The 26,953-nt window shown below is 42.8% G+C and overlaps 2 protein-coding genes across 4 annotated transcripts; both read left to right on the top strand.

Annotated features, from left to right (window-relative positions):
* The first annotated feature begins 460 nt into the window (after positions 1 to 460).
* On the top strand, positions 461 to 6,595 carry LOC115147846 (YLP motif-containing protein 1). Its single transcript, XM_029690117.1, has 3 exons — positions 461 to 692; positions 3,731 to 6,370; positions 6,539 to 6,595. The coding sequence occupies exons 1-3, from the start codon at positions 630 to 632 to the stop codon at positions 6,593 to 6,595; spliced, it is 2,760 nt and encodes a 919-aa protein (XP_029545977.1). The 5' UTR covers positions 461 to 629.
* On the top strand, positions 5,393 to 26,921 carry LOC115208666 (uncharacterized). 3 transcript variants are annotated; one of them, XM_029776902.1, is made up of 6 exons: positions 5,393 to 6,370; positions 6,539 to 6,613; positions 6,843 to 7,389; positions 19,535 to 20,035; positions 22,667 to 22,795; positions 24,132 to 26,921. In XM_029776902.1, the coding sequence occupies exons 4-6, from the start codon at positions 19,586 to 19,588 to the stop codon at positions 26,517 to 26,519; spliced, it is 2,967 nt and encodes a 988-aa protein (XP_029632762.1). In that variant the 5' UTR covers positions 5,393 to 6,370; positions 6,539 to 6,613; positions 6,843 to 7,389; positions 19,535 to 19,585; the 3' UTR covers positions 26,520 to 26,921. The 3 variants fall into 3 exon arrangements, with proteins under 3 accessions (XP_029632762.1, XP_029632761.1, XP_029632763.1); XM_029776901.1 differs by having other exon boundaries at positions 6,843 to 7,584; XM_029776903.1 differs by lacking the exons at positions 5,393 to 6,370; positions 6,539 to 6,613; positions 6,843 to 7,389 and adding an exon at positions 9,267 to 9,626.
* Positions 26,922 to 26,953: the final 32 nt, after the last annotated feature.

Below are 26,953 nucleotides of genomic sequence, written 5' to 3'. Positions count from 1 at the left end.
CAACTCATTGGAATGCCCACCCAGTTGACTACTTTAAAATAGTGGAAGCCCTCATTTCAATGTCCATGCTAAAACAGGTTACATCCATGATGTGTCCTCTATCTCTATGGCACAACTCTGATATAAAATATTTCTGTTTTAAATTGCCGAAATGCCACGCGCATCCACTTATATTGGTGCATTCGCATAAACCTAGCCATTACGGTACTTCTATTCGATCAAATAGGCCTGACATCGCAAATAAGGATAACATTTTTTGTTGACCAAATTCGACACGCTCTCATTGACCTGAATACAAAATTTCCTCACTTCCTGGGCTTATTATTGTCATTGCCAGATTTTGGGCGGAGTAAAACCTAAAATCTTGCCTCTTGCTCTCTGACCTTACGTAGTCCCCACATCTGTTTTTCAGTGGAAACGGAAGTTAGGCTGAAAATACTGTATCCGTGAAAACCGGAAACATCCGCTTTCTCCCAACCCCGCTGGAGAGGTATGACTGGGAAAGCTAACTAGCTGGGAAACCACAGTTTATAAACCTTTTTATTTCTACTATAATACTTCAATGTTGTTTTCAAGTCAAAGAGCTCAGAGGTAGGGCGATCAACATTTTTGAACCCTCAAAATCCAGAATGAGACGACACACAACATATGATGAAGACCTGCGAGATGCTACCAGGAGGAAAAGCGAGAAAGTAAATAATCATTTTTGTCCGTTCTTGCACATGCATTTCCAGAAGTATTGGCAATGTGACTATTTACATTTGGTGATTTAATTTATTTGCCGGTACCTTCCTCATTGGCATACTTATGTTTACATAGCCAGCCTGCTCTGAAAATGACATTAGCTAACGTTAGCTAATCTAACGTAAGATAGCTAGTTGCTAGGAAACTGATCTGCTTCTAAAATATGTGGACTGGATTTTTTTAAATATGTTTTTACAAGTTTAATTCAATGTAACGGGTATGACAACCAACTACACTGTGTCTGACCTACCACATGCATGCACATCCACATCCAAGCATTCCTTACCAATTCGCTCAATTACCAAACTTCAGGTTTTATTTTGAAGATGCATATATTGTACATTTTGCAAGTTAGGAAAATAGTGTGGTTTGCCAAGTGGATTCTTCTGTTCCATGCGCTGGCAGTCGAAATACAGAACAGAGAACAGTGTAGGTATGCGTTTCCTCCATGTATTTCCGACACACAAAACTCACGCATAGCTAACTGTCTCAATTACTATTTACTACATCTACTACTACAAACCCAAGGTTAGTATTAGGCGCCCTGTTAGCTGTTGTCAAGGCAGCAGTTACTCTTCCTGGGGAACGCAGAAATAAAACATCACGTCATGCAAAACATTGTGCATCATACAAATCCACATTCGCACCACTACACCACAATTGTACATACAAATTGACATTGCTCCACTACTACATTACATTTTGGGAAAGAGTTCCATGTAGTCATGGCTATATATAGTACTGTGTTTCCTAGCCTCTGTTCTGGACCTGGGGACTGTGAAGAGAACCCTGGTAGCATACTAGCATGTCTTGTGGGGTATGTATGGGTGTCTGAGCTGTGTGTTAACTTATTGAACAGATAGTTTGGTACTTTCAATACCACCGGTTTTGACCCCCCCCCTAAAATAAACTGATGGCTGTCCATGGTGCTGAAATTGCGAGGGCATCTATAGCTTTGCTTTGGCTAATGGATAAATGTTTATTGGTAGGCCTACTTGGTAGTCATTTTCTCATATTAAGCCTAACATTTCACGAAGCTATACATGTTGTCGCAATGCTGCCATTTTTAGACTGCTGACTGGTGGCAATAATGTAATTCAAGTTGGAAATTCAAACATTACAGATTGTAAAATAATGTTTTTATGCAACAGCATACTAATCAGCTACCAATGGATTTTTAAAAATAATATACAACTGTCCTGTTTAGGCTACCTGAACCTGCATGACATGAGCCGTCCTCGTGCTCTCTCCTAGCTTGGATAGAAAGTTGTTGTAATACCAGTCTGTTAATGCCAAATAATACAGTCAGTCCACCCTCAAAACACTAGTTTACTAGGGATTGTTTCATTATTCAGTGTACATTCTATAGCTTCAAACCCCCGTTTAGTATTTTTATTTTATTAGGCGCCCAGTTAGCTGTTGTCAAGGCAGCAGCTACTCTTCCTGGGGAACGCAGAAATAAAACGTCATACTACCGGTGTAAAATAAACTGATGGCTGTCCATGGTGCTGAAATTGCGAGGGCATCTCTAGCTTTGCTTTGGCTAATGGATACATGTTTATTGGTAGGCCTATTTGGTAGTCATTTTCTCATGTTAAGCCTAACATTTCACGAAGCTATACATGTTGTCGCAATGGTGCCATTTTTAGACTGCTGACTGGTGCCAATAATGTAATTACTTGTTCAGTAATTAAAGTTGTTAATTCAAACATTGCAGATGGTAAAATAATGTTTTTACGCAACAGCATACTAATCAGCTACCAATGGATTGTTTATAATATACAACTGTCCTGTTTAGGCTACCTGAACCTGCATGACATGAGCCGTCCTCGTGCTCTCTCCTAGCTTGGATAGAAAGTTGTGCGTAAAACCAGTCTATTAATGCCAAGTAATAGTCAGTCCACCCTCAAAACACTAGTTTACTAGGGATTGTTTCATTAGGGATTGTTTCATTTCATTGCCAACCCAGACAGTCTTTCCTGAGACATGGTGCATTATAGGCCTATGTCCATTGCGCTGCACAAAATGTAAACGTATTCTTGAATAATACATGCCAAGATATACCTGAGATAAGGGAATGTTCATATTTGCAACCACACAACTCAAACACCGGTTCACCAGTATGAACGAAATCGCAAACCGCTTTTTTTGTTCAAGCCTCAAGAACGGTTGTCCGCTAAATATGATAATCTGTGTTTGCATCTGCAAATGTATTGTCTGTCCATTTATCCAGACGACCTGTCCATAGAGCTTCCTATACGTTAATTTCTTTCCGTAACGTGTTGAAGCCGGCAGTTAAGGAGAATGAGAGGCACAATTAAAGATGTTGCAGAACTGCTGTATTTGAAGCACAACTCACTTCTGACCAGTTTCCCGGATGCTGCTATGGCAATCAAGCTGTTTTTACAATCCTGTAACAGTCGCTTCTGCGGAGAGATCGTTTTCTAAACTAAAATTCATAAAGAACTAACTTCGAAGCATTAGGTTCTCGGTCTGATATGCGCATTTGAACACACGAGTAAACTCCACTCATTACACTGGCGCTGTCGTAGCCTTGACCTCGGCATTTGTTCACTGATATCCCCTCAATCAGTGATTTTTTTTTAATGTTCTTCAAGGCCTGAGGCACTTTTTCGTTCACATTCCTGAAGCTCAAGAAACAAACACTTAGCTTACATATGGAAATTAAAAACGTTAATATTAATTACTTTTTTGAGTGTTACTGTCAAAGTGATGATTAAACTAGAGAAAATAGATGGTCTACTTTGAGCCAGGATAGACTGACATACTGACATCCGTGTACATTTAAGGGCCAGACATGCTACTCTGTTCTGGGCCAACTGTACTTTGCCTATGTCTGTCTTTGCAGCACTTGACCATATAACTGGTATGAATCTTGTCAACCTTCATCATTTTTTAAGGTATAAAGCAAGCAGCTGTCTTAGTGGATGGTTATCCATTGATATTCTCTCATGTCTCCTGTTAGGACCCTGAGGATAAACAACACGAATCCACCATTTACTCATTCAGGACACAGGAGCAGGACACAGGAGCCACAGGCTTCCAGCGCTTCCTCAATGTCCTCAACAAAGGGGTGGACATCAACAAGCTCTCAAAGATTGTCAACAACGTGAATGAGTTACCCCCTATGCAGGAGGGCCATCCCAAGACTACCTACAGGAGTGAGTATAAGGGGGGCCCAGCTCAGAGCTCTCAGGATTGCTTGGGGCCCCACAGTAGAGCTCTGCCACAGGACCACAGTCACTCACACATTCGTGGAGAAAGGAGGCCGGATCTCCCACACGGCCAGCTCCAGAGCCTGCTGGAGTCCATCGGGCTAGACCTGGGGGTGGAGGAGTTGGGCCGACTGTCAGACCGGACCAAGGAGAGGCTCTACGGGATGAAGAGAGCCCAGGAGAGGAGTCCCTTGATGTCAGACAGGCACTCTAGAACTAGAGACTGGGACAGAGAACGAGACGAGGACACAGAGAGGGACGGATCTAAGAGAAACGGAGAAAGAGACCGAGAGAGAGACTGGGCCAGTTCTGAGCGAGACCGAGAGAGAGACAGGGACAAATCTGAGAGAGATAGGGACAGGCGTTCTAATACCAGAGACAGAGACAGACACTCTGGTCCCAGGGACAGGCACCCTAGTACCAGGGACAGACACTCTGGTACCAAAGACACTACCAGGGACAGACACTCTGGTACCAGGGACAGCAACAGGGACAGGCGCTCTAGTACCAGGGACAGCGAGAGAGATAGGCACTCTGATACCAGGGACAGCGAGAGGGACAGGCACTCTGGTACCAGGGACAGCAACAGGGACAGGCGCTCTAGTGCCAGGGACAGAGACGACGACAGGCGCTCTAGTGCCAGGGACAGAGACGACGACAGGCGCTCTAGTGCCAGGGACAGAGACGTGGACAGGCGCTCTAGTGCCAGGGACAGAGACGGGGACAGGCGCTCTAGTGCCAGGGACAGAGACGGGGACAGGCGCTCTAGTGCCAGGGACAGAGACGGGGACAGGCGCTCTAGTGCCAGGGACAGGCGCTCTAATACCAGGAACAGGCACTCTAGTAGCAGCGACAGAGACAGGGACAGGCGCTCTAGTAGCAGCGACAGAGACAGGGACAGGCGCTCTAGTAGCAGGGATAGAGACAGGGACAGGCGCTCTAGTAACAGGGATAGAGACAGGGACAGGCGCTCTAGTAGCAGGGATAGAGACAGGGACAGGCGCTCTAGTAACAGGGATAGAGACAGGGACAGGCGCTGTAGTACAAGGGACTGTGACAGAGATGGCGACTGGGACGAAGAAAGTGACATGGATTGGTATAGGAACAAGTCCAAGGAAAGTTCTGCTGAGCTCAACACATACTCCAAGGACCCTATATATCCTTTTTCTCATCCTCCTAATGAATCTATGATGGCAACCTTCTCCACCACCCAGTTCTCTCTGTATACCAGCAAACCCTACGCCAATGCCTTCCCTCCAGGTTGGGGTTATCCCCCTGGCCTTATGCCCCCTAGCTTTAGGCCCCCTGGCTTTATGCCCCCTAGCTTTAGGCCCCCTGGCATTAGGCCCCCTGGTACCATGCCCCCTGGTACCATGCCCCCTGGTATTAGGCCCCCTGGTATTATGCCCCCTTTTACCATGCCCCCTGGTATTAGGCCCCCTGGTATTAGGCCCCCTGGTATTATGCCCCCTTTTACCATGCCCCCTGGTACCATGCCTCCCTTCCCATACCCCCCCCCTGGGTATCCACCCTACCCCAGCGCTCCACCACATTACTCTAATAGCACAGCAGCCTTAAGCCAGACATACGCATACACACAGGCTGCTAGAAACCTCCAGCTCTCATCTACTCAGCCTGCCAGTAACCACCAGTTAGCATATATCCCACTCCCATACAACCAGCCCACTGGCACCCTCCAGCAGCTAAACACCAAGTCCACTGGCAACCTGCTCCAGCTCATGAACCTCCAACTCCCAAACAGCAAGCCCGCTAGCACCCGCCAGCTTACATACATTCAGCCAGCTAGCAACCCCCAGGTCAAATCTATCCAGCCTGGTGGGACCCGGCAGCTTGCATACATTCAGCCCACTAGCAACCCCCAGGTCACATCTACCAAGCCCGCTAGCACCCGCCAGCTTACATACATCCAGCCTGCTAGCAATCCCCAGGTCACATCTACCCAGCCCGATAGCGAACTCAAGTTCACAAGCACGGCTGTACTGACGCCAGCACTGAAAGTGTTGACCCCCTCCTTGAGCAAGGCCCAACAACTGAAGGAGCTGTCACCCCCCCGCTGTCTGCATTACGTTAAGACGGTGGTGCCCAAGGGCAGCAAACGCCGCATGAGACGGTCAAGAGTCACGAGAAACAGGCAGGCGTTTGAAGAAAGGTGTAATAAATACAGGAAAGAGGTTCTGAGAAAGAGGAGAATATATCGAGATCTCCAAGGGAAGAGAGATGGACTGATTGCAAGAGCAGCAGCAAAAGTGGCCGCTCAGTTGGCTGCAAAGTATCCCAGGGCCCTCTCTGAAGTGGAGGCAGAGAGCGATGTTGAAGGGGAGAAAAAACCAATGCCTGAAGAAGTGATTAAGGGGAAACTAAAGAAGAAGGTTTGTGTAATTACTTCTGGAAGTACAGTATTATCATTGGTATGATAGACCTTGGCTTACTTCTATGCTGTTCTCATTTTGTCATTATTGCTTGTGTCTTTTTACTAACGATATTATTCACCATTCAGTCATATTTTTATTGACATGCGAGTGTATACCCTTTCTCAGCTTGAAGAGTTCAACCTGAAGATGAAGCGGAAATCGACTCAACAGACACCAACATAAAGTCAAAGGCAGTTTGTTGTAAGTAAAAACAGTAGAAATACTCCATTTATTTAATCAAAGAATCCGTATTCTGGCGTGTTTACTCCACTTTGGTGAAATTTGTAAAGTTGAGTTGTTTCTTAAGTTAATGACCCTGGAATATTTGATTTGGGTCAGTTATGCAGTGATTCTCTTAGCAAATCAAGAAAGCATGACTGTTTTTCTATAATAGCGAGTCATTCATCTCAACTCTTCCTCTTTTCTGCAGATCTTCACTTGGCATCATGAGCTCATCTCCCACTAGAATAGAACCTGCTGCTGACCCATCCAGACCCTATGGACATCAGTTGGCTTACATTCTTACCTATCAACCATTTATAGATTTGTAATGACGCTAACAAAGGATTTGTTATCTTTGAGCCACATCCTTTAAGGCTACATATTGAAGATTTTTTTTCAGTGTATGTTCAGATTGGATTTATATGTAGTAGCATGGGTACGGTCAGGGGCTTTTCTTGAAAACGTGATCTGACTAGCAAAAATGATTCCCTATATAGGCTTTTAGCTTTAATTAGGGCCTGGAGTTTTCCTAGGCTAATCATTTGGTCAGGAAAAACTCTTAACCCATTTCTGTGGATCCTCTTTCACTGTGTATATATACAAATAAAGAGTTATTTTATTTCTTTCTTTTTCTCAAAAAGTAACTTCAATATGGAAGTCATGCTTATGCTCTAAACGATGCTCCACACTCCGTCCTGTTGGTGGCAGTATTGGAATTTGAATCATAAGAAGGTGAAAAAAATCTACAAACGCAGGTACAGCAGAAAAATAAAATACTTCTTGTCTTTGGCTAGCTAGATCGTTGCTTTTGCACTAGCTAATATATGCATTTTTATGCAATTGCGTGGAACTTGTTTGACGTCTCAAAATCTAAAATGACACGGCGAACATAATGAGATGGTACCCTCTTTAAGGCCTAAGACGAACGCGGGTGAGGTTGCAGATTGGAGGTAAACAATAGTTTTATAGCTACTGCTTGCACATTATTTTTAAGAATAAGGTAATGTGTTTGGTTATGATATAAACATTTATTGGGCTATATGCTTCTGTCACGCTCACAGCATGTTCTGAAAATGGCATAGCTGCAAGCTAACTTTAGCTACCTAGCTTAGTAGAAGAGGTTCCGTTTCAGATTCATGCGGTTTTAGTATTCTGATCATAGTTAGCCATAAAAGCTAACATTTGAAGCCAGCAATCGCGTTCATCACGCTAGGAACGAATTTCCTCAAGTTATAATGAAAAAGTGCCAGTCGGTCCCAAAACACAAGTTTTATGGAGACTTGTGGGAGTACTGCTTATGACGTCGCCCACTGTATGCGCTTTCGTTAGCCTGATTGCATCCCATACTGAGAAGTCCGCATTGCATTCCGTGGTCAGCAAGATCTGAACACAATCAGCACAAAGCCACTTCTGTGCGTCTAGACCAGTCTTCTCTGTGATATCTTCATATTCTGATAGCCAGGGGCGCAACTTTGGTTTTAGAAGTGAGGGGCGGACATAACCTGGAGGGGGCCTCAATTTTTTGGGACATCAAACAAATTTCCTGCATTTCTACACAATCTAATATGACCCTTTTGGCATAATTTTGTGGTCACTTACTGTAAATAATAATAAATGTTTCCAAACGCTTCTACATGAGTGTGGATGCTACCATGGTTATGGATAAACCTGAATGAATTGTGAATAATGATGAGTGAGAAAGTTATAGACATCATACCCCCCCCCCCCCAAAAAAAATCTAACCTCCCATGTTAATGTAATGGTGAGAGGTTAGCATGTCTTGGGGGTATGATATTTGTGCGTCTAACTTTCTCTCTCATAATTATTCATGATTCATTTAGAATTATCCGTAATCATGGTAGCATCCACATTAATGTAGAAGCTTTTAGAAACAAATGATATTCTTATTTACAATAAAAGTGACTCCAAATAGACATAATACATAATTTACCATTAATTTCTATTGGGCACAAAATAATCTGAAACGCAACAGCAAATGCATCCAACAAAATTGTAGACTCACAAGCTTGATGTTGTCATTGAATTTGGGGACCAAATACTTCACTTTTTACTACTTTAATACACATACAAGTGAATTTGTCCCAATACTTTCGGTCCCCTAAAATGGGGGACTATGTACAAAAAGTGCTGTCATTTCTAAACATTCCACCCGATATGGATGAAAATAACCTCAAATTAATGCTGACAGTCTGCACTTTAACTTCATAGTCATTGTTTGATTTAAAATCCAAACTTTTGGAGGATAGAGCCAAAATAAGAAAAAATGCTTAATTGTTCCAATAATTACTGAGGGCACTGTAATTCATATCATAGGCCTAATAGTACTGTAGAGCTCTTTTTACTTGCACACAATATAGCTGGATCGCCCCGTCTTGTCCCTAGGGGTCCAACGCCCTGCAGTGCCCCAACCCATCACACCCCACTCAGCTTTAGGATCTTAGTGAAACATTTATTATTGGTTTCAGGTGTGTTAGGCCAAGGTCAGAATGACAACCAACAGTACGGCTGACCCCTGGGCCAGGACTGAGCAGCCCAGCAGCTAGGGATTGCCTAAATAGGTATCTCCCCTGACGTGGGCATGTTTTCATGCGTACAGTATTCCATATAAGGCATCCAGACCTTATGAAAGTTGCACAGTATACCCTTAATCTTTACATTTCTGCCATCCTTTGTGACATTGTCGGAGGATAACCAGCCTTCCAATTAATAGCAATGCATTTCTTAGCCGCTATAAATGCTAGGTTACATAGTTTCTTCTGATATCAGTCTCCAGTATCAACATTTCCAAGCAAAGAAAAACAGGGAGAAAGAAGAATCTGTAGATATGCTGAGATAAAATGACACTCTTTGCCAGAATTCAGCCAGCCTTCACAAGAGCATAACATAGAAGTTCACCTTACCGCACCACAGACTGGTCTTCCTTGGTTTCTTGATCCTGCTGAGACACCGGTCACCATCTGATCCTGTTAAAGTGAGGCATTACAAATAATTACCTTTGTGTACATTTATACATTATTATCCAAGGATAGAACCAATGGTTCAATAATTGAAATGACCATTTAAACTGCTGTCATGTAGTTACGCCAGATCAATAACGTTACATTGCTATACTGACTCTAATAAACTCACATTGCACTGTCAATTTTTTTTTCTGAATGTTAGTCTTCAATCGTTTGGCCACTGGCTTCATCTAGTGTGATTGAGGCAAAAATAATAGCTGAAGTTAGTGAGCTAGCTAGCATCAGACAACCTTTGGCTAGCTCTAATGGTACATCAACTGGCAAAAACTAGCCAAGTTCATTTACTTCTGTTGAAACAGGACAAAACAAAATATTTCCATTCACACAACAGCTGTTAAATACTGCTACCTGACAGATGCTGAGATAGCTATAGCTGAACTGGTTGTGGTAACTCCTAGCTAGCCACTGTAGCTAGTTAATTCACTTTAGACAGAACTTCAGTCGAGAGGGGATGAAACATTAGCTAATGTTACATGTCAGTTAGCTACACTACTAGCTCAGCACTGGGAATAAATTATTTTTTCCCGTTAAGTCAAACAGCAGTTACCTTGCATCAGTCAAATAAAGGGTAGCCAGTTTCTGCTCTGCTTGCTTTTACAACTCAAAGAAAAAGCTCAACACACAGCACCTGCCTCTTCATCTCTCCAGTGACGGTCCTATAAGCCAGCTTTTCAGAAGCTTTTCCTTCACACAGCCTGTCCGCACGCTCTGTGGTGTCGGCGTGGTCCTAAATCCAGCTGGCTGATACCACCAAAGAGCCTACCTGACCTCTCTAAGGCGTCTGCATGGTCCTAAAGCACACTGATACTGTGTTTTTTATCCCAGCAATGACAAAATTGGGGGGAGCAATGACAAAAATGCAATTTCAGAATGTCAGTGGAAGTTGCACCCCTGCTGATACCATAAGTCGCATGTAAGTGTCAAGTGTAGACACGACCTGGTGTCTACACTTAATACTCACAGTGGGGGAAAAAAGTATTTGATCCCCTGCTTATTTTGTACGTTTGCCCACTTACAAAGAAATGATCAGTCTATAATTTTAATGGTAGGTTTATTTGAACAGTGAGAGACAGAATAACAACAAAAAAATCCAGAAAAACGCATGTCAAAAATATTATAAAATGATTTGCATTTTAATGAGGGAAATAAGTATTTGACCCCTCTGCAAAACATGACTTAGTACTTGGTGGCAAAACCCTTGTTGGCAATCACAGAGGTCAGACGTTTCTTGTAGTTGGCCACCAGGTTTGCACACATCTCAGGAGGGATTTTGTCCCACTCCTCTTTGCAGATCTTCTCCAAGTCATTAAGGTTTCGAGGCTGACGTTTGGCAACTCGAACCTTCAGCTTCCTCCACAGATTTTCTATGGGATTAAGGTCTGGAGACTGGCTAGGTCACTCCAGGACCTTAATGTGCTTCTTCTTGAGCCACTCCTTTGTTGCGTTGGCTGTGTGTTTTGGGTCATTGTCATGCTGGAATACCCATCCACGACCCATTTTCAATGCCCTGGCTGAGGGAAGGATGTTCTCACCCAAGATTTGACGGTACATGGCCCCGTCCATCGTCCCTTTGATGCGGTGAAGTTGTCCTGTCCCCTTAGCAGAAAAACACCCCCAAAGCATAATGTTTCCACCTCCATGTTTGACGGTGGAGATGGTGTTCTTGGGGTCATAGGCAGCATTCCTCCTCCTCCGAACACGACGAGTTGAGTTGATGCCAAAGAGCTCCATTTTGGTCTCATCTGACCACAACACTTTCACCAGTTGTGCTCTGAATCATTCAGATGTTCATTGGCAAACTTCAGACAGGCATGTATATGTATTCTCAAGCTGCCTTGAGATCATTGACAAGATCCTCCCGTGTAGTTCTGGGCTGATTCCTCACCGTTCTCATGATCATTGCAACCCCACGAGGTGAGATCTTGCATGGAGCCCCAGGCCGAGGGATATTGACAGTTCTTTTGTGTTTCTTCCATTTGCGAATAATCACACCAAATGTTGTCACCTTCTCACCAAGCTGCTTGGTGATGTTGTAGCCCATTCCAGCCTTGTGTAGGTCTACAATCTTGTCGCTGACATCCTTGGAGAGCTCTTTGGTCTTGGCCATGGTGGAGAATTTGGAATCTGATTGATTGATTGCTTCTATGGACAGGTGTCTTTTATACAGGTAACAAGCTGTGGTTAGGAGCACTCCCTTTAAGAGTGTGCTCCTAATCTCAGCTCTTTACCTATGTAAAAGACACCTGGGAGCCAGAAATCTTTCTGATTGAGAAGGGGTCAAATACTTATTTCCCTCATTAAAATGCAAATCAATTTATAACATTTTTTACATGTGTTTTTCGGGATATTTTTGTTGTTATTCTGTATCTCACTGTTCAAATAAACATACCATTAAAATTATAGACTGATCCTTTCTTTACCAGTTGGCGAACGTACAAAATCAGCAGGGGATCAAATACTTTTTTCCCCCATTGTACTTGCAACTTCTGCTACGGTATCAGAATACGGAAATCACATTGAAAAGACTGGTCTAGACGCACAAAAGTCGCTATGTGGTCTGATTGTGTTCAGATCTTGCCTGGTTTGGAAATAGCACTGCCCTCGATCGCATGGCGCCAAAGAGGGTGGTGCGGACAGTCCAGTACATCACTGAGGCCGAGCTCCCTGCCATCCAGGACATCTACACTGTATATACAGTTCAGTTACATTCTAGACGATTCTGTGCTTCCAACTTAGTGGTAACAGTTTAGGGAAGGCTCTTTCCTGTTTCAGCGTGACAATGCCCCCGTGCACAAAGTGAGGTCCATACAGAAATGGTTTGTTGAGATTGGTGTGGAAGAACTTGACTGGCCTGCACAGAGCCCTGACCTGAACCCCATCGAACACCTTTGGGATGAATTGGAACGTCGACTACGAACCAGGCCTAATCACCCAACATCAGTGCCCGACCTCACTAATGCTCTTGTGGCTGAATGGAAGCAAGTCCCCGCAGCAATGTTCCAACATCTAGTGGAAAGATGTTTTCTATCTATTCCCGGGTATTATCAGCTCATTGTTATGGATGTATCCAAATGAATGTCAATAGAAAACAGCTACTTTGCTGTTATTCTGCCTGCAGAGGTAGTGACTGTGTTAGCCGCAAGTAAGGGATAGGAATGTTGCCAGAGAGCATGGCAACAGAACATAAAGAACAAACGACTGGGTCGTGTCCAAAAGATGATAAAGTATGAATTTGTTTATATAAATGAAAATATCAACCTTTTTTTTTCTACCTGTAAATGTGTGCTTAGTATTGTTTCTTTGGCAACTGTGGTATAAGCTGGACAAACTGCTGTTATTCTAGCTGCAGAGGTAATGACCGTGTAGCAGTAGCAAGTTGGCTGGCTAGCTAGCAGCAAGCATGGGATAAGAACGGAATATTAAGAACGAACAAGTGGGTCGCGTCTGTAAATATCAAACTAATCGAACGAACGACTGGGTCGCGTCTCTAGCAAACCAAAAGATGAGAAAGTATGAATTTGCTTATGAAAATATCAGCGAAAGATATGTATTTTTACCGGTAAATGTGTGCTTTCATATTGTTTTCTTTGGCAACTGTGGTATAAGCTGGATAAACGCCTCCGTTCTGTACATTACCTTGGAAAAAGGGACTCTGCTCCACCTCGTCCCGCTGCATCGTCCATTATTTCCAAGGTAATTTACAGAACATCGGCGTTTATCCCTTACATGTACTACGGGTATGACAAAACATTTATTTTTACTCTTCTAATTACATTGTTTAACAGTTTAGAATAGCAGTAAGGCAGGCACCTCTGGGGTTTGTTTTATATGGACAATATACCACGTCTAAGGGCTGTATCCAGCCACTCCGCATTGCATCGTGCATATAACAGCCCTTAGCCGCGGGCATTCGGAAAGTATTCAGACCCCTTGACTTTTTCCACATTTTGTTACATTACAGCCTTACATGCAGACCACACCGCTCACGTGTGCGAGCTTTGCAAAATAAATGTACACATACATGTTATTCAATCATTGCACCCACAATGCTTGCGCGCCTCAGCGAGCGTCTGGGTGGCCAGGTGCTAAAATAGAAATGGGTTGTATTTGTGATGCTCAATGTGTTGCAAAGTCCGGCCTCTCCCATCTCCTCATTGGTTTTTAGGAGCATATACCCACGTGGCATCTCCTCATTGGTTTTTAGGAGCATATACCCACGTGGCATCTCCTCATTGGTTTTTAGGAGGATATACCCACGTGGCATCACCTCATTGGTTTTTAGGAGGATATACCCACGTGGCATCACCTCATTGGTTTTTAGGAGGATATACCCACGTGGCATCTCCTCATTGGTTTTTAGGAGGATATACCCACGTGGCATCTCCTCATTGGTTTTTAGGAGGATATACCCACGTGGCATCACCTCATTGGTTTTTAGGAGGATATACCCACGTGGCATCTCCTCATTGGTTTTTAGGAGGATATACCCACGTGAGTGATTGAAAGATGAACTGATGTCCACACTACAGTCGGTTGTAGTAATGCACTGTAAATTTGGTTGCCAACCACCATATAAAGTCCAAAGAAGTAAAAAAGAAGCTTGAGGAATGAGGAATGAGGAGAGATGACGAGAAAGGAATTCAGTTTACCGTTTTATCTGTGGATTAATTGTCGGAGTAGAGCACCTTGTGCATTTCAGGTAAAATAACAACCCACTGTTTATATCCCAGGACAAATTAGCTAGCAACAGCAAGCTAGCTAGCTAAACTGCCATAAATGTTTAATGCTTTTTGACTTGTCCCCAAATGAATATAATTGGTTCAGAGTTTGTTTTGATATTTCAACCTGTGTGTCCTGATCGTGTCTGGTGTGGGGGTACAAAATCAACCTGCGTGTCCTGATCGTGTCTGGTGTGGGGGTACAAAATCAACCTGCGTGTCCTGGTCGTGTCTAGTGTGGGGGTACAAAATCAACCTGTGTGTCCTGGTCGTGTCTGGTGTGGGGGTACAAAATCAACCTGTGTGTCCTGATCGTGTCTGGTGTGGGGGTACAAAATCAACCTGTGTGTCCTGATCGTGTCTGGTGTGGGGGTACAAAATCAACCTGTGTGTCCTGATCGTGTCTGGTGTGGGGGTACAAAATCAACCTGCGTGCGATGGCGCATGCAGGTGCACGCGTGTGTCCGGTTTGGTCAGCATGTTATTCTAAAATTGATTAAATAAAATGTCCTCATCAATCTACACACAATACCCAATAATGACAAAGCAAAAACTGTTTTTTATACATTTTTACAAAAAATAAATAAAATAAAAACAAATACCCTTTGCTATGGGACTCGCAATTGAGTTCAGGTGCATCCCTTTTCCAATGATCATCCTTCACATGTTTCTGCAACTTGATTGGAGTCCACTTGTGGTAAATTCAATTGATTGGACATGATTTGGAAAGGCACACACCTGTCTTTGTAAGGTCCCACAGTTGACAGTCAGAGCAAAAACCAAGCCATGAGGTAGAAGGAATAGAACACAGTAGGCTCCATCATTCTCAAATGGAAGAAGTTTGGAAGCACCAAGACTCTTCCTAGAGCTGGCCACCCGGCCAAACTGAGCAATAGGGGGAGAAGCGCCTTGGTCAGGGAGGTGATCAATGGAAGGATGATGCACCTGAGCTCAATGTCGATTATTTATATATATATTATTTTATATATTTGCAAAAAAATCTAAAACCCTGTTTTCACTTTGTCATTATGGAATATTGTGTGTAGATTGATGAGGATTTTTTTATTTAATCAATTTTAGAATAAGGCTGTAACGTAACAAAATGTGGAAAAAGTCAAGGGGTCTGAATACTTTCCAAATGCACTGTACGTATAAAGCTATGATGTTAGAATTTTATAAATGCCAAAAGATAATTTGGTCGTTCGACATGGTGGGATCTTTTTGTGTCAGTAAATGTATTTCGCAAGAAATGGCGGTGGAAACGCCTTTATGCGCAAATATTGATCTAATGACCATCATATTAAAGTTGGAGTCACACGATGACACTGTGTGTGGTCCTGTCACTATGACTTGGGAAACCATGCAGTTTATTAGACTACAGCTGAGTTATGAAGAACTTCACGGTGTGATGAAGGTGAATGGTAGTGCTGAGCAATTAGTGCTTTTTGAGGTAGGTTTCGGTTTGATTATTAAAAAAATAACGGTTTTCGATTTAGGTTTTGAGGATTTTTAAATTAAATTCACTATGCATTATGTGGGTTGAATGCTCTAACATTGAATAGAATAATTAAATAATCGTAGTGACTGCCAATTACTGCTTATCAGTTATTAACCAACATTTATTCATATTACTTTAATAAAATATTTCAGTTGTGTATATTACATTGTTTTATTTGATTAATATTATTTCATTCCAAGTCATCATCTCTATAGAGCTGCTGCCTTTGCCGTCTGACAAAATCACTATTTTGTAGTTCAAAGTAAATAAGGCATGACTGGTGAATACCAACTATCAATCATTTAGATCATGTATTTTCAGTTAGAGATACGGTGCAAAGCAATAGCCGCTCTATATCCCCTTGCGATGGTGCATTCTTCTGCCTCTTCTGTAAAAGAAACACAGACCGGACAAGTAGATGCACAATGAATTGTGGTCATTGTAGTTAATTGACATGTTTTATGCTATAAACTATGATGAATATTGGCCCTGTTGGAAAGTACAATTCCCTACCACATCGCACAGTTCAGACTGGATCTGATTTATCTCTAGAGAAACTGCTATGTGTTCATTGAGCTCACAGAACAAAATGGAATTCAAATAATTGAACCGACATTGGTCAATTAGTTGTTGTTTGAAAAACAAAATATTGTAGTTTAAAAACAGGAAAAAAATGACATTTAATTGCTCAGCACTAGTGCATGGTGATCTTGATGCTCCTTTCCAATAAATATTGAAGGTCTTATTAATGAAAAAATATATATATTTCACTTTTATGTAACCAGGTAGGCTAGTTGATAACAAGTTCTCATTTACAACTACAACCACGCCAAGATAAAGCAAAGCAGTTTGACACATACAACAAAGAGTTACACATGGAATAAACAAACATACAGTAGAAAAAAGTCTATATACATTGTGTGCAAATGAGGTAAGATAAGGGAGTTAAGGCAATAAATAGGCCATGGTGGCGAAGTAATTACAATGTAGCAATTAAACACTGGAGTGATAGATGTGCAGAAGATGAATGTGCAAGTAGAGATACTGGGGTGCAAAGGAGCAAGATTATAATAAATACAGTATGGTGATGAGGTGGTTGGATGGGCTGTTTACAGATGGGCTATGTACAGGTGCAGTGATCTGTGAGCTGCTCTGACAGCTGGTGCTTAAAGTTAGGGAGGGAGATATGAGTCTCCAGCTTCAGTGATTTTTGCAGTTTGTTCCAGTCATTGGCAGCTGGAAGGAAAGGCGGCCAAAGGAGGAATTGGCTTTGGGGGTGACCAGTGAAATATACCTGCAGGAGCGCGTGCTACAGATGGGTGCTGCTATGGTGATCAGTGAGCTGAGATGAGGCGGGGCTTTACCTAGCACAGACTTGTAGATGACCTGGAGCCAATGGGTTTGGCGACGAGTATGAAGTGAGGGCTGTAATATTCATATGTGAATACATACCGAATTATAATTGGATGCATTTTTACCGCCGTATCCTACTGTGCGGTGATTGGTTAAGACCACCCAGACAGTTAGGTCATGACCAGTTGATCGTGGTTGGAGATAGGCGAACATGCAGTTGTAGCTAGTTAATAAAGAGTTATGTTAAGAAACATCCTGTACTTCTGCGTTTTATTATTTGTACAAAGCGTACAAAACAAGACAAGGGCCAGCCAACGAGAGCGTACAAGTCGCAGTGGTGGGTAGTATATGGGGCTTTGGTGACAAAACGGATGGCACTGTGATAGACTGCATCCAATTTGTTGAGTAGAGTGTTGGAGGCTATTTTGTAAATGATAACGCCGAAGTCGAGGAACGGTAGGATGGTCAGTTTTACGAGGGTATGTTTGGCAGCATGAGTGAAGGATGCTTTGTTGCGAAATTTTGGATTGGAGATGCTTAATGTGAGTCTGGAAGGATAGTTTACAGTCTAACCAGACACCTAGGTATTTGTAGTTGTCCACATATTCTCAGAACCGTCCAGAGTAGTGATGCTGGACGGGCGGGCAGGTGCGGGCAGCGATCAGTTGTAGAGCATGCATTTAGTTTTACTTGCATTTAAGAGCAGTTGGAGGCCGTGGAAGGAGAGTTGTATGGCAATGAAGCTCGTCTGGAGGTTAGTTAACACAGTGTCCAAAGAAGGGCCAGAAGTATACAGAATTGTGTCGTCTGCGTAATGGTGGATCAGAGAATCACAGGCAGCAAGCGCGACATCATTGATGTATACAGAGAAGATAGCCGGCCCGAGAATTGAATCCTGTGGCACCCCCATAGAGACTGCCAGAGGTCCGGACAACAGGCCCTCCGATTTGACACACTGAACTCTGTCAGAGAAGTAGTTGGTGAACTAGGCGAGGCAGTCATTTGAGAAACCAAGGCTGTTGAGTCTGCCGATAAGAATGTGGTGATTGACAGAGTCCAAAGTCTTGGCCAGGTCGATGAATACGGCTGCACAGTATTGTCTCTTATCGATGGCGGTTATGATATCGTTTAGGACCTTGAGCGTGGCTGAGTTGCACCCGTGACCGGCTCGGAAACCAGATTGCACAGCGGAGAAGGTACGGTGGGATTCGAAATGGTCGGTGATCTGTTTGTTAACTTGGCTTTCGAAGACCTTAGAAAGGCAGGGTAGGATAGATATAGGTCTGTAGCATTTTGGGTCTAGAGTGTCACCCCCTTTGAAGAGGGGGATGACCGCAGCAATCTCAAACGATACGAGAGGTTGAACAAGTGACATGATGATCGATGCTTGACTAATTTGACAAATAAAAAATATTCTCGTTCTTCTCCATAATAATCTCATCATGTAGACTAGCCTACCAGCACAACCTATCTGCGAGCTGTGGGCTAGAGCACATGTGCCAATACTAGTGTAAGCACATTTGCTATTTTACACAACAGTTTTTGTGCCAAAAGTATCGGTAGAGTTGAAAATGCGATAGAATTCAGTTCATGAAAACTTAGCGAAAGGGTACTTTTTGTGTGCAGTATATCATCACACACTGATTTCTGTCACACCACTGGTTGGAAAATGCACATATTTTCTTTATCCATATTCTAGAATATTCGCATAAATCTGTCTCCAAATGGATGGAAACCAAGCTAGTGACTGCCATTATTGAAGTTGTTTGTGGTGATGTCAAAATTAGGGTTGTACAAAACAGTCATTAGCGATTGGATCATTTCTAACCAGAGTATCAAAGCCAATAACGAATTTTAAATGATCGGCTTCTGGGACCAATCGGAACGGTTAGAATGTGATTGCGTTCTAGAAATTGTCGGGGAGATACTCAGATCCAGACGGTTGTCACTAGTTATCACAACCACAAAGTCATAAACCCTGCCTATTTCTGAAATGTCTTTAAACCAAACCCTAACCACACTGATAATCTCATGCCTAACCTTAAATTAAGACCAAACAGCTTGTTTTTGTTTTCTTGAATCTTTACCATATAGCCCATTTTGACTTTGTGGCTGTGGTAACTAGTGGCAACCAATCCATTGCAGATAAATGCATTAACATCCTTGGGCATAGCGTTTGGCCGGAGCAAGGAGTTTGGGTAGCCAGGCAACCTAGCACAACAGTACACAACAACATGTAGCTTACATTAAGCTCACCAATGTCTTCTTACATTTTTATTTTATGCTGCAGTGAACCTGAAGAGTCATCCCAGCTCAGGCACGCTGGAAGATAACTTACCAAATGGAACCAGAGAGGTCTGGTGCTTCCTCTGCTATGAGCCACATTATGGATCCATCGTCCAGAGACGGGATCAAAGGCTCATTGAGGGGTAGCAGTGCTCCCTTCTCCCCAGACACAGATGGGGACGTTGATGGAGACCCTGTGCAGCCCAGTGTGGACCTGGAACTCGCTCGTAAGAAGAAGGAGCTGGAGGTCATAGAGGAAAAGATAGCTCGCAAGAAAGCTGTTCTTGCTACACGACAGCTTAAACACGGAGCTAAGGACATGCCTAAAGAACAGACTGTATCCACAACAGTGAAGGGCATCTCTAAACAGACCAAGATAAACAATACAATATTCAAAACATACAACCATGTCACCGACAAGTCGTCACGCCTACCTCTTAAACGGAGGGTGCTGGACATTCTGAGTAAGTTCAGAAGAACACCAGTTCGGTACCTGCTGCGTAAGGTATGTACCTATTAGTTCTGTATTTATTAATCTGGGTTGGGGTCAATTCTGAATTTAGTTGCTAATTGGTCTTTCATTTCCATAAAATGTTGGGATTTTAATTGAATTGGCCACACACCACAGGAAGCAGAATTTAATTTGAATTAAAGGGATAGTTTTGGTCAAATTCCCCTTACTTTGAGTTGTCTGTAGAATTGAATTCAAATAGATAATTTATTCCATACATTATGTTCATGTTGACATCATGTATGGTGACCAATACTGTTTGACATGTTGTAGCCCTACAAGCTCGCCGTCATGTATACAGTTAATAACGTGTAAGTAAATTTATTTAACGTTCAGTCTTCGGGCGTTCAAGTTAAGTCACACTGAAATGACTACCTGTTTTAGCAGCACGTGTCTGACGTTGAAGATATATTCATAGCCGGAAGACCGTTCTTATTAAATCGGCATCCCTCACATTACCTGTGCACAAGATAGTATTAAAATCAAACGTGTACACTACCGTTCAAAAGTTTGGGGTCACTTAGAAATGTCCTTGTTTTTGAAAGAAAAGCAATTTTTTTTTGTCCATTTAAAATAACATCAAATTGATCAGAAATACAGTGTAGACATTGTTAATGTTGTAAATGATTATTGTAGCTGGAAACGGCTGATTTTTAATGGAATAGCTACATAGGCGTATAGAGGCCCATTATCAGCAACCATCACTCCTGTGTTCCAATGGCAATCCATCTACCTGACAGGTGTGGCATATCAAGAAGCTGATGAAACAGCATGATCATTACACAGATGCACCTTGTACTGGGCGCAATAAAAGGCCACTCTAAAATGTGGAGTTTTGTCACACAATGCAATGCCACAGATGTCTCATGTTTTGAGGGAGTGTGCAATTGGCATTCGGAATGCAGGAATGTCCACTAGAGCTGTTGCCAGATCATTTTATTTTAATTTCTCTACCAAATTTGAGAGAATTTGGCAGTATGTCCAACTGGCCTCACAACCACAGATGTTGTGTGGGCTAGCGTTTTGCTGATGTCAACGTTGTGAACAGAGTGCTCCATGGTGGCGGTGGGGTTATGGTATGGGCAGGCATAAGCTACGGACAATGAACTCAATTGCATTTTATTGATGACAATTTGAATGCACAGAGATACCGTGACGAGATCCAGAGGTCCATTGTCGTGCCATTCATCCGCCACCATCACCTCTTGCTTCAGCATAAAAATGCACGGCCCCATGTCGCAAGGATCTGTACACAATTCCTGGAAGCTGAAAATGTCCTAGATTTTCCATGGCCTGCATACTCACCAGACATGTCACCCATTGAACATGTTTGGGATGCTCTGGATCAACGTGTAAGACAGTGTGTTCCATTTCCCGCCAATATCCAGGAACTTCGCACAGCCATTGTTGACAAGTGGGACAACATTTCACAGGCCACAATCAACACCCTTATCAACTCTATGCAAAGGACATGTGTTGCGCTGCATGAGGCAAATGGTGGTCATACCAGATACTGTCTGGTTATCTGATTTATGCCTCTACCTTTTTTTAAAGGCATCTGTGACCAACAGATGCATATCTGTATTCCCAGTCATGTGAAATTCATAGATAAGTGTATAATGAATTTATTTCAATTGACTGATTTCCTTATGAACTGTTACTCTGTGAAATCTTTGAAATTGTTGCATGTTGTTTATATTTTTGTTCAGTATAATTCACAATTCACTTTACGTGTTATTAAATGTAATGATAGAACAACATACATTTCTCAGAATGCATTAGATCAAACACTCCATGACAAAAATACAAACAAAATACTGTTTGACATCATTGAGTTATAATCAAACTAGCATTTTAAAATGGTGTCTGTATTCTTTAGCTAGAGGTGGCAAATTATTTTGGCAAAGTATTTGTCAATGGATTGAGACTCATATTCATGTCTCAGTTGAATTTCTTTGATTTGAATTAAATTCTTCTTCCTTTATTTCAAATTCTGCTTCCTGTGGGGTGTGACCAATTCAAATTTCAATGAATGTCTTGAATATAATTTTTATCCCGAATTGACGTCAACCCTGTCATGAATAGATATTTCCTGATAGATCAAAAAGAAGTTGATGCTTAATAGTAAATAACTACAAAAAAGCATTTGTGCAAAAAACTTCCAGAATTAATCAAGGCGTGTAGTGGAAAAAAGTAAAACGCCTTTATTGTTTACGGCTTATGCGTAGCAAGAATTTAAAAAACCGCACAATCAGGGTGACCACCAGATCTTTCTTGGTGTTTTGGATTCTGATGTTTCTACTACATGGACTTAATAGTTAATGTAAGAACCAGGTATTTCTACTGCTAAGAGTCTAAGAGGTAAATAAAAACTGACCTTGGATCACTATCCAGGGGCAACTTCCTTACACATACTAAAATGGTCCTTTTAGTATGTGGTCCTTTGTAGATCAGTAGGTAGAGCGTGGCGCTTGTAACGCCAGGGTACTAGGTTCGATTCCTGGGACAACGCATATGTAAAATGTAGGCACGCATGACTGTAAATCGCTTTGGATTAAACGTCCGCTAAATGGCATATATTATATTAAAATATTGTCTCTTTTCCTCCGGGATACCCCTGCCAAGCTGAAGAAACAAAACAAGATGCGAGCATTGGAGCTGAAGATTAGAGCTCCCCTAGAAAATGAAGAGGCCCATCCTCTGAGACTGAGAGTGAAGGTTTTAATGAACCAAAGACGCTCTCCCAACAATGAGGTATGTAGCCATCACAAAACATAGAGGTCGGCAAAAGTATCATAAGGAAGTCAAGAAAACCATGGTCCCCCGATTTCTGCGATTGTCACCCATCCCACATACGCTAGATATTAAGTGTCTACCTACTTGTACGCATCATAATCTTTTTTTGTGTTCTTATAGGCCTACAGTGTTGTCTAGAATGTCATGGCTATATTAGTGTTGTCTCCGTCAACCACCTGCATGAAAATGTTGTTATCCTTTCAGATGCATCAATTGCTACCTATCATGCTAACAGTCATTGAGATGGACTTGTAGCATAGCTAGTCAGATAACAGCCAATCATTGCTGAATGAGTAATTATGAGTAAAATGCAGTTGACAGAATGCAACCAATACCGTGCACTCCGTAATTATTGGGACAGTGAAGCATTTTATCTTATTTTGTGTCTATTCCACAGGTTTGGATTTAGAAACAAACAATGACTGTGGGATTAAAGTGCAGACTGTCCGCTTTAATTTGAGGGTATTTTTATCCATATCGAGTAAACCGTTTAGAAGTTACAGCACTTTCTGATCATAGTCTCCATTTTAGGGGACTAAAAGAATTGGGACAAATTCACTTATGTGTATTAAAGTAGTAAAAAGTGAAGTATTTGGTCCCATATTCATAGCACACAATGACGACATCAAACTTTGTTGGATGCATTTGCTGTTTGTTTTGGTTGTGTTTCAGATTAATTTGTGCCCAATAGAAATGAATGGTAAATAATGTAAAGTCATTTTGGAGTCACTTTTATTGTAAATAAGAATAGAAAATGTTTCTGAACACTTCTAGATTCATGTGGATCCTACCGTGATTACGGATAATCCTGAATTAATCCGGAATAATTCTGAGTGAAAAAGTTAGATACACAAATATCATACCCACAAGACTATCATACCCACAAGACTAACCTCCCGTTATTGTAATGGTGAGAGGATAGCATGTCTTGGGGGTATGATATATTTGTGCGTCTAACTTTCTCACTCATCATTATTCACGATTTATTCAGGATTATCTGTAATCACGGTCGGAGCCACATTAATGCAGAAGTATTTAGAAACATTTTCTATTCTTATTTACAATAAAAGTGACTCCAAAATGACACAATACATTATTTACCATTCATTTCTATTGGGCACAAAATAATAGCAAGCCCATGATAACACAAAGGTAGGGTGAAGTGCACACATAAACGATACGTAAATGAAGTTTGATGGGCCGTCTTGATGATGCAAGCAGATCATACACTTTTTGTTTGTTTATAGCTGAAGTGGATAGATATTCATTGATATTTCCTCATGTCTCCTGTTAGGTGGTTCCTGATGATAAACAGCATAATCCAACCATTCAGAGGCCAGTTCACTCACTCAGGACACAGGAGAAAGACATAGCAGCCACAGGCTTCCAGCGCTTCCTCAATGTCCTCAATGAAGGTGTGGACATCAACAAGCTCTCAAAGATCGTCAACGACGAAAATGAGCTACTCGTTGTAGGCGAGGAGCTACCACAAGTTTGGCCGACTCTGCTCGAGGGTCATGTTGACTCCAGCAGTAGATCCAAGTCTTCTCCAGTTGAGGAGAAGGTGGTGAGGCTTGAGGATGAGCAGCGGTACGAGCAGATGCAGACCCTGCTGGAGATCGTTGGGCTGGACTTGGGGGTTGAGGAGTTGGGTCGGCTGACAGACAGGACCAATGATAGGCTGTATGGGAAGATGGGAGACTTGAAAGGGAAGGAGAATGAGAAGGGAAAAGAGAAAAAGGAGAGCGAGCCCTCATTAAAACATCTCAGCACTTCCACATTACCATCAGACAGCGCCAGCCCTAGCCCCCTTCTAAACCAGCACTCAAACATAACCGTTGAATACAGCAGCTCTAGTAACAGGGTATGGGACATAGAGAGACACAGGGACAAATCTGAGAGGGACTGGCACCGACACTCTGGTACCAGAGATGAGGACAGAGAGAGGGAGGAGGATATAGTCAGAGAAATGGAGAGATCTGAAAGAGATGGAGAGAGAGATGGGCACAGAGATCGGGAAAGAGAGGACAGCGCCAGAGAAGGGGACAGTCCTACGAGAGAGAGATACAGGCAAAGATGCTCTAGTACCAGAGACAAGGACAGAGTCAGAGAAAGGGACAGATCTGAGAGAAACAGAAAGGGAGACGGGCACAGACACTCTAGTACCAGAGAGCGAGACAAGGACATACCGGTAGTCAGAGAAACAAACAGATCAGAAAGGAACAGAGATAAAGACAGGGACAGAGACCCAGAGAAGGACTGTGACGGAGGCCGAGAGAGAGACCGGGACAGATCTGGGAGAGACAGGGGCAGATACAGATTTGACAGAGACCCAGAGAAAGGCAGGGACGGAGGCCGAGAGAAAGCCCGGGACAGAGTGAGAGACCGGGACAGATACAGATCTGAGAGAGAAAGAAACCGAGAGATAGACAAGGATATAGAAAGGTGGCTGCAAAGGACCAGAGACAAAAGCTCTAGGGCCAGAGACTGGGACAGCGAGAGTGACTGGAACAGCCACTCTAGTACTAGAGACTGGGACAGAGCGAGATCTGAGAGGGATTGGTATGGGGATGAGTCCAGGGAAAGCTCCATTGAGTTCTACTCATACTCCATGGACCCTATATTCCCTGTTTCTCATCCTCATCCATTTATGATGGCAAACTACTCCCCCACCTGGTACTCTCAGTATATGACATACCACAGCAGTCCCTACACCATCGCCTTCCCTCCAGGGTGGGGTTATCCCCCTGTTACCATGCCACCTGGAATCATGCCAGCTGGTGCCATGCTGCCTAGTAACAAGCCCCTCCTACCTAACCCCCCTGGGGATCCACCCTACCCCAGCGCCCCCCCATATTACTCTTATGGCACTGCAGCCTTAAACCAGACATACGCATACACCCAGCCTGCTAGCAACCTCCAGCTCTCATCTACCCAGTCTGCTAGCAACCTCCAGCTCTCATCTACCCAGCCTGCTAGCAACCTCCATCTCTCATCTACCCAGCCTGCTAGCAACCTCCAGCTCTCATATACCCAACCTACTAGCAACCTCCAGCTCTCATATACCCAGCCTGCTACTAGCAACCTCCATCTCTCATATACCCAGCCTGCTACTAGCAACCTCCATCTCTCATCTACCCAACCTGCTAGCAACCTCCAGCTCTCATCTACCCAACCTGCTAGCAACCTCCAGCTCTCATCTACCCAACCTGCTAGCAACCTCCAGCTCACATCTACCCAGCCTGCTACTAGCAACCTCCATCTCTCATCTACCCAGCCTGCCAGCACTGCAGCAGTCTTGCCTGTCCTACGTAACCCCCCCATTTGTCACAAGAAACTAGCTCCCTGGTATAAAGAAAAGAACCATGCCCTGAAGCAAATTTGCAGACAAATGGAACGGAAATGGCGCTCCACCAATTTGGAAGTCTTCCAACTAGCTTGGAAAGACAGTAAAAGGCAATATCGAAAAGCCCTCAATGCTGCTCGATTAGCCTACTTTTCCAACCAGATTGAGGAGAATAAAAACAATCCAAAATGTATTTTAGATGTGGCTCCTCAGGTGGCTGTAAAGGATTTCCTTTGGAGAGGAGCCCAAGATCCAGAAGGAGAAGCAATGATAGATGGGGAGAATCTACATGCTGACACTGTAGAAGAAGTGGTCCCTAAGAAGCTAGATGTGTAATGACACTAGCAAAAGATTTGTTATAGTTTAACCTCATCCTTAAATGCTTCATGTTGAAGCTATTTTCGGTGTAATGTTTTGTATTGTATGTGGTATGGGTAGGGCCAGTGGTTTTTCTTTACTATTATATCTGCTCAGCAAACGCATTTTCTCTCCCGTTATAAACCAAATAATAAGGGCGTGGAGTTTACTTGGTCTGGTCGTGTGGTCAGGAAAAACCCCTGGGCCTAGTACATGTGTGTCAATGCAATGAAAAGACCACTGATGACATGTTTGTAAGTTCTCATGCCTGATAGCTGAAAGCAAGAAAACTGGCCATGTTTCATTCCCCACTTCAGTCTATAGATCAACTTTTACTTTGTATATATTTAATTGAATAAAAGATTCTGTCTAATATTGTAAGTGTGGAGTATGTGAAAGTAATTTAACCAAGG

Source organism: Salmo trutta, chromosome 14 (assembly GCF_901001165.1).
Source record: "Salmo trutta chromosome 14, fSalTru1.1, whole genome shotgun sequence".
Classification (NCBI taxonomy): Eukaryota; Metazoa; Chordata; class Actinopteri; order Salmoniformes; family Salmonidae; genus Salmo; species Salmo trutta.
The sequence above is the reverse complement of the archived record's forward strand: the minus strand, read 5'-3'. Positions and strand labels throughout refer to the sequence as shown.

What these genes read in the sequence shown, in the direction of transcription:
- LOC115208666 (XM_029776902.1), top strand. Translation starts at nt 19,586, where the DNA reads ATGGAACCAGAGAGGTCTGGTGCTTCCTCTGCTATGAGCCACATTATG. An exon ending in TTCGGTACCTGCTGCGTAAG is followed by an intron (nt 20,036 to 22,666) that starts GTATGTACCTAT and finishes ACCCCTGCCAAG; the next exon opens with CTGAAGAAACAAAACAAGAT. An exon ending in GACGCTCTCCCAACAATGAG is followed by an intron (nt 22,796 to 24,131) that starts GTATGTAGCCAT and finishes GTCTCCTGTTAG; the next exon opens with GTGGTTCCTGATGATAAACA.
- LOC115147846 (XM_029690117.1), top strand. Translation starts at nt 630, where the DNA reads ATGAGACGACACACAACATATGATGAAGACCTGCGAGATGCTACCAGG. An exon ending in CCAGGAGGAAAAGCGAGAAA is followed by an intron (nt 693 to 3,730) that starts GTAAATAATCAT and finishes GTCTCCTGTTAG; the next exon opens with GACCCTGAGGATAAACAACA. An exon ending in AGGGGAAACTAAAGAAGAAG is followed by an intron (nt 6,371 to 6,538) that starts GTTTGTGTAATT and finishes ACCCTTTCTCAG; the next exon opens with CTTGAAGAGTTCAACCTGAA.